This window comes from Gadus macrocephalus, chromosome 12 (genome assembly GCF_031168955.1).
Source record: "Gadus macrocephalus chromosome 12, ASM3116895v1".
Taxonomy (NCBI): Eukaryota; Metazoa; Chordata; class Actinopteri; order Gadiformes; family Gadidae; genus Gadus; species Gadus macrocephalus.
In genome coordinates, this window is record NC_082393.1 from 5,586,546 (window position 1) to 5,594,323 (window position 7,778).

Here is a 7,778-nt window from a genome sequence, read left to right on the forward strand (position 1 = left end):
TCTTGTGTTATCAGTGGTGTTGACTTGCATGTTTTCTTCATATCTTTTGTGAACTCCTTTTGTTGAACTGTGGTTGGCTGTGTAGCGTTAGACTGAGTTTGTTTTGTGGCGTAGATGCTCAGAGTGGTGTCCTGGTTGACCTGCGTAATTAACCCCTTTGTTTTTGACCATGCATTATACACAAGCTTCTGCTTTTCCCTCACACTCTACTGTCCACCCTCTCTGTCTTGCTAGGAGAACACAGACCTCCCCGTGCCGGACTTCGTCCCCTGAACATCAGCGGTAAAACTAGACCTGGAGCGCATAGCCCCCCAGGCACAAAGGAGCTTTGACCCAGTCCTTGTCCCCCCCCCCAACCCCCCAGGCAGAGCGGAGCTGGGACCCGGTCCTGGGCTCCCCCCAGCCCCCCAGGCAGAGAGGAGCTGAGGCCCATCCAGACGTCCCTCACCTGTGTGCCCCCAGGTTGATGCAGCTGATGCCCAGGTTGTAGCGGGAGCGGATGAAGCCTGGCTGGAGCTCCAGGGCCTTGGTGTAGGCCTCCACTGCCTCCTGGCTGCGGTCCCCGTTAGCCAGCGTGGCCCCCAGGCGGTTCCACAGCAGGTAGTCCTGCAAAAGGTCACCACAGCTGCTGAGGACGAAAAAGTCACCGGACCGACTGCGACGACATGTTGTAGTTATAGGAACAGGGAGTCAGGCTGGTCGAAAGACCTGGATAAAAAGATTGGTCTTTAGTCTATTCAAAGCATGGGAATGGAGTGAGTCATTTTGACCCTTGTATTTATTCAAGCAAGGTGGTGGGGGTGCACCTCACAGGAGACGACCTACGGAAGCACAAGGAACACAAGACCATTCAGATACAAGACAAGAATGTCTGTATGAGACGGGTATGGTTTCAAAGATACAGGTGAGGCTAGGTGGACAAAACGGTTAAGGTCCCTGCCTCAACTCTAGGCTCTAACGACTGGGTTCGGCCTTGGCTAACTGGTGTTGAGGCTGTTGAGTACGCGTGCGTCAGAAGGATGCAGATTATGGGTGTGCCTGTAGGGTTGGAGGTATGATAGGTATGGAGGGGCAAGAGGGCAGAGGGACTAAATGAAAAATAATGGCAAGGTAGGCTTCCAATTCTGTCACTCCCAAATAGCACTTATCTACTGCAGTTCAGCCCAAGTGCCTGAGCCAAATGCAGCTATCTCATGTCCTGTCATCATCTCTGAATGATCCATTTGAATGTCAACATAAAGGGAGCCGAACATAAAGCAGCCTTGATGTGAAGAGCTGATGAAGTCTATCTCTCCAATAAATCAATGTGTTTGTGAATCGTAATATTGATGGTAAAAGTTCAAGTGTGAAACAGAGTTGCGAGTCCTTAAATAGCTCCACAACTAAAAGCTAGAGATCTAAACTAAACTTCTAAATGAGCAAACTGTGCCTGTTTATTTTTACAATGCTATTTTATTTTTACTTTGGAGGCCAACATGACTCGTCTGTAGAAGAAGCCTGGGCCGTTCCCATAACGACAAGGTTAATTCAAGGAGAGCTAATTTACCCCAGGGGGGATAGGGGGCATTGTCCTGTACCCCTCTCCCCCCCTGAGGCGGTCTGCTCCAAGCAGAGGTCGAGACATTACGGGCCTTCATCTTTCCCTGAGCACTGAGATATAAGCCTTTCCCTTTGTGTTCAAAGCTATTTATCCTGCAGGGAGGTCGGTATTACAAAGTCAAATATGGGGTGACTTAGCCGTGAGTAACATGGGACGGCACTCACAGAACACACAGAGCTATTTGCATGAAGGAGATGCTGCAATGCAAACAGTATGCTAATGATCTTTGTGTTAGTGTGTAGAACTCAGGAGTGTGTACGTCTGCAAGTGTTTAACCATCTTCTAAAGTGGGGTTTTGTACGTGTTTGTGTGTGTGTGTGTGTGTGTGTGTGTGTGTGTGTGTGTGTGTGTGTGTGTGTGTGTGTGTGTGTGTGTGTAGGTCAGTGTGTGTGTGTCTGCTGCACTTCTTTATGTGTGTTTTTGTGTGTGCGTGTGTGTGTATGCCGCACTTGTGTGTGCGTGTGTGTATTTGTGTCTGCTGTACTTCTTTGTGTTTGTGTGTGTGTGTGTGTCTGCTGTACTTCTTTGTGTTTGTGTGAGTGTGTGTGTGTGTGTATGCCGCACTTGTGTGTGTGCATGCAGCACTTCTGTGTGTGTGAGCGTTTGCGTGCACGCCTTTGTTATTAAAACATGCAAGATGACGGGTGAAGGAGCTAGCATGTGAGCTAGCTGCGTGTGTGTGAATCTAGTTTGTCAGTCTATGGTTCAGGAGGGCATTGTCTCTCAGCTGTGTGTGTGTGAGATGCTAGTGTGCCAGTCAGGGGTTCATGAGTGCATTGTCTCTCAGCTGTGTGTGTGAGATGCTAGTGTGCCAGTCAGGGGTTCATGAGTTCATTGTCTATCAGCTGCATGCGTGTGATGCAAGGTGTGACAGGCTGCCTGCTGTGCTTTGCTGCAGATGATTTGAGGAGCCTTCCCTTGATGACGCTAGCAAGGCTACGTGTGAAGTGGATTTAGAGGGATTTGCGTCCTTCCCATCTGGAAATGTGTATGCATAATGTCAGGTGATTTATATTTGTATTGTGTATGTCAAGTACATTATGTTTGTATATCCCTTAATCACAGTTAGAGACTCAAAGGGATGCAGGCCAACTTGACCAACCTGACTTTAATGCTAATGTACGTTGTGTGTGTGTGTGTGTGTGTGTGTGTGCGTGTGTGTGTGCGTGTGTTTCTGTGTTGAATGTGTGTCCCTGTGTGTCTGCGTTGTATGTGTGTACGTGTGTTGGCGTCTTTGTGTATGTGTTTGTGTGTGTGGTTCTGTATGTGTCTTTGATACAGCCCCCGTTTCTGTGATCGTTTGTATATCTGCATTTCATTATGTATATGTATGTGAGCTTGTGTGTGTTTGCATGTGTGTCTGTCTGTCTGTCTGTCTGTCTGTCTGTCTGTCTGTCTGTCTGTCTGTCTGTCTGTCTGTCTGTCTGTGTGTGTGTGTGTGTGTGTGTGTGTGTGTGTGTGTGTGTGTGTGTGTGTGTGTGTGTGTGTGTGTGTGTGTAAATATGGGGTTCTGTATGTCGCTTTGAAACAGCCCCCGTTTCTGAGACTGTACATGCGTATGTGTGTTTGTGTGTCTGCATGTGGTTAATAATAATGCATTTTATAGTGTGTTTATAAGTGCTTTCCGAGACACACAAAGACACTGCACATCCGCTCGAAAAGACTCTACAGTCAGCATGCATGTCGGTGTGCACTGAGTGCGTGCGCGAGCATGTGAGGTGCATGAGGCGCGTGGCTCTCGATGGCTTCCTAGAAGTCTGCTTCTGTATCTGCCTAGTCTGGGTGGACGTCCCTGTGGTGGCAGGGCTGGGTCACACATCGTGGTGGTACTCGGTGGTGCGGCGGTGGATCGATTAACCACATTTTTGGGCTCAAACGATAATATAATCAAGTTAAAAATATACATTTTTATAAACATCTATATTTTTTAAAGGGATACCACCAGGTGTGAGTGTGATTAGTCTTACAAGCCGTTTTGAAAATCTGCCCCTTCTGACATCACTAGTGGGCGTGGACCATACCTGCCAACATTTGACTAGCAAAATCCGGGAGATTTCGGCGGCGGGGGGCGGGGCCGGTGGTGGGGAGCATGGATGACAGAGCCCTTTTGTGCCCCGGCAGCACGGACATGTTTCAGGGACTTTAAATGTTGACCGACGTAATTTTTACCGCCGTGCCCTATATTAAAATCAACCCGACGCGCTTTACAAAAAGCGTGACTATTGTCCAGGTGACTATTTGATATTGAATCATACTCTTTGGTCCATTCCGACTTAAAAGTACACATAATCTTCTTCGATGGTACACCCGCTTCTGCCATTTCTATACGACCATTTACGGAGTTTGCTCCGCCATGTTTTTTTTTTAGCTCTGCGCTCTTGAGAAGTGACCATAGACGTGATCTGATTGGCTACAGCCTGTGCTGTCGTATTTGCTGCAAATGCATTTGATTGGCTGACGCTTGCGTTGCCTCTCATGCTTGCGTTTGATACATGATCTGGCAACTTTAGAACATTCGACACACATTTTGATTTGATTATAAATAAAATAAGTTTGGACATCGTGAAATACGGGAGTTAACCGGGAGAAATGACAAAACGGGAGGGCGGCGGGAGATGGATCAGAAAACGGGAGAAACTCGGGAAAAACGGGAGAGTTGGCAGCTCTGGCGTGGACACGCCCACTAGTGATGTCAGAAGGGGCTGATTTTCGAAACGGCTCGTAAGAGCTAATCACACTCACACCTGGTTTAATAATATGTCCCCTTTAAATAAATGCATCATGTTTTCAAACTCAACAATAGTCGTTTTGAATAATCGTGATTTCGATATTGACCCAAATTTGACCCCCTTTCGACCAGAATCGAGCAGCTCTAACCGCCAGGGCCCCAGGACCTACCGTACCTGTGGCCGCACTGAGAGGGCGGCGTTGAAGGCCTCCACGGCCTTGTTGAACTCCCCGCTGAGGTTGTAGAGCACCCCCAGGCCCGTCTGCAGGTCGGGGTCCACGCTGTCGCAGTTGTTCCTCACCCCTTCCAGGAACAGCTCCCGCGCCTCTGGGAGCAGGCTGCTGTGGACGGGGACACCCACGGCATGCATGACCACCCACACATAAACACACACATACACACACACACACACACACACACACACACACACACACACACAGACACACACACACACACACACACACACACACACACACACAGACACACAGACGTACACATTCACACACACACACACACACACACACACATACACACACACATACACACACACACACACACACACAGACGTACACATTCACACACACACACACACACACATACACACACACACACATACAGACGTACACATTCACACACACACACACACACACACAAAAATACACACACACACACACACAGACACGCACGTAAGGCATACACACACACACACATGCACAAACAGACGTACACATAGACACATAGACACACATACACATAAACACACACACACACACATGCACATAGACACACACAAGGCAGGAGGGGATTAGAGAAGGTTAGTGCTGTTTAAGCTCTGGCAGTGAAGGAGAGAATCGCTCCTGGACTCCCTGGCAATGGTGTGCAGAGGATTGCGTCATCACAGCCTTGAGAGTTGAATGCATTAATGGGTGAGTGTGAGTGTGTATGTGTGTGTGTGTGTGTGTGTGTGCGTGTGTGTGTGTGTGTGTGTGTGTGTGTGTGTGTGAGATCGAGAGAAGGTAAAACAGTAAGAAAGAGAAAAAAAGGAAAGGGAAAGCCGATCCTTAAATGTATGTTTTCTTTCTGTCTTGAGGATTGAAAGCTTGGCTGGCTCCTCTATGTTCACCTGGGTTATTTTTGTCCAGTACTTTGTTCCAATTTCGTCGAAAAACATTTTTCATCTTAAAATAAGCGACACATCTCAATCCCTTTTATTTTTTCCAGCGCTAATAACCACAACCCTTGACATGACGTACATTGGGAGAAAAAAATAAAACTGTTTTCAGTACGCATACTATTCCTCAAGGCTGACATGAGTCTAAAATACGACTGAATTCCCCCGGGCGGCTTCTTGAACTCCTTACAGTAGCGGCTAATTAAGACCGCTTTCAACCCCCCCCCAGCAAGATCCCTGACACCTCAGTCCTCCCTGTGATGTTTCCAACCAAGGACAGCCGTGGACAGCCCCGCCGTGGCCGAGTCCCTCATGAGTGCATGAACGGCCACCGCTCTTATAGCGTCAATCATCAGATTGCTCATTTTATACACCGGGGGCACACGCCTGATGTCGGTCCTTTCGTCTCAGCGCTTTTAACTTCGAGGAACATGATTGAACCCTCGGGCGGGTTATCCTTTTATCTGATGGTTATTGTGCTTGATTCCCAGCCAGAGAGGTTCTATGTTCAAACCCCAGTGGTCAAAGTAGAAAGACCATCTTACTTAGTGGGAGGGTACTTTATGACATGATTTAAAAACTGTTGTAAGTTGCTCTTGATACAAACTTCTGCTTCACGACTAACTAATAATAAATGTCATGCTGCAGCCTGCATTGGAAACAAAACTTTGTTGTACTACCTTGGGGTTAGGAACCAACAGTATGGGCAGACACAAGGGACCAGGATGATGACTATGACCACCAACAGTCAAAACGAGTCAATAGGAAACGGAGTCGCGGAGAGAATGTATCGGTATCTCACGATTCAATTTGGTTTGCGATTCGTCTGTGTCATTGTTTGATTCAAAATGAATTCTCGGTTCAACACGGTTCTCGATTCGAAATCGATTCTCGTTTCAGTACATAGGGGAGGTTATTATTCAGGCTCTACTCCAGTCCACTGGGTGTTGAGAAAGGCGGTTTGGCAAAATATGCCATGAAAGCGGAGTAAAGTGTTAAGACGATTATGTCATTTTTATATTTGGAAAAGTTATATCAACTGATTGCAATAATGTACACAATACAGATGCAAACCTAAGACAAAGGAACAAGTACAAATAATAATATATATTTGTGTTGTGTATGTTCAGTACATTTTATTTCTATATCCCTTAATCACAGTAATAACCTCAAAGGGATTGCAGGCCACATTTTACGACCCCTAACCCTGACGTTAATGATAATGCACGTTGTGTGTGTATGTGTGTCTGTGTTGAATGTGTGTCTGTGTGTGTGTCTGCGTTGTATGTGTAGGTGTGTATGTGTCTGTGTGTGGTTCGGTATGTGTCTTTGATACAGCCCCCGTTTCTGTGATCGTTTGTATATCTGCATCTCATTCTGTATGTGAGCGTGTGTGTGTGCGTGCGTATCACTGCGTGTGTGCGTGTGTGTGTGTGTGTGTGTGTGTGTGTGTGCGTGCGTGTCACTGCGTGTGTGCGTGTGTGTGTGTGTGTGTGTGTGTGTGTGTGTGTGTGTGTGTGTGTAAATGTGTGGTTCTGTCTGTCGCTTTGAAACAGCCCCCGTTTCTGAGACTGTGCATGTGTATTTGTGTTTGTTTGCACAGCAACGTCCCAATTATTATTATTTTTTTTTATCTCAGAATCACAGAAGCTAAGAATCCCGATCCTCCCATTAACCCTTCGCCCCCCCTAATCTCGCCAGACGTCCGTCACCCCCCCGGCCCCTCCGTCCCGCGGTCCTCTCACCACTCGTAGCGGCCCACGGTGGAGACGCGAGACATCCGCCGCTGGGACCCCGGGGAGCCGTTGGGCTGGCTCTTGCCCTTCACCAGGTGCTTGTACTTGGGGTTGTGGCGCAGCCAGCGCAGAAGGGCCTCGCACGCCTCCTGCCGCATGCCCGTGTTGGTCAGGCTGACGGCCAGACCCATGAGCGCCGCCAGGTTGTTGGGGTGGAGCTCCAGACACCTGGAGGGGAACCAGAGGAGGCGGGTGGGTTTGGTATGGGGGGGGGGGGGACTTCAAAGGGGTCCCCAGGGGAGAGGGGATGGATTCATGGGGACAGGCACTAGGGGGGACAACACCAGGCGACACCAGGCGACAGCTAATGATCCCCTAGGTGCGAATGAAAGAGCTCTGCCTCGTTTGCATCAGTCTTAAAGTTTGCACGCGCCGCGCATTTGCATGGGGGACGGGTGGGCAGATGGTGGTGCGACTCGGTTGCTGAGACACAGAGTTCTGACTGTGGTTTTTTTCCCTGTGGTTCCCGTGGCTTCTCGGGAG

The 7,778-nt window shown here is 48.4% G+C and overlaps 1 protein-coding gene across 3 annotated transcripts in view; it reads right to left on the reverse strand.

Moving 5' to 3' along the window:
• The window catches only part of pex5la (peroxisomal biogenesis factor 5-like a), a 67,239-nt gene that overhangs the window by 3,937 nt on the left and 55,524 nt on the right, over positions 1 to 7,778 (reverse strand). For all 3 annotated transcript variants that reach the window (XM_060067351.1, XM_060067350.1, XM_060067349.1), the window contains 3 exons: positions 7,245 to 7,463; positions 4,504 to 4,669; positions 449 to 606 (listed from right to left, as the gene is read on the reverse strand). In XM_060067351.1, coding sequence (XP_059923334.1) covers positions 449 to 606; positions 4,504 to 4,669; positions 7,245 to 7,463 — 543 coding nt within the window. The remainder of the gene's footprint in view (positions 1 to 448; positions 607 to 4,503; positions 4,670 to 7,244; positions 7,464 to 7,778) is intronic.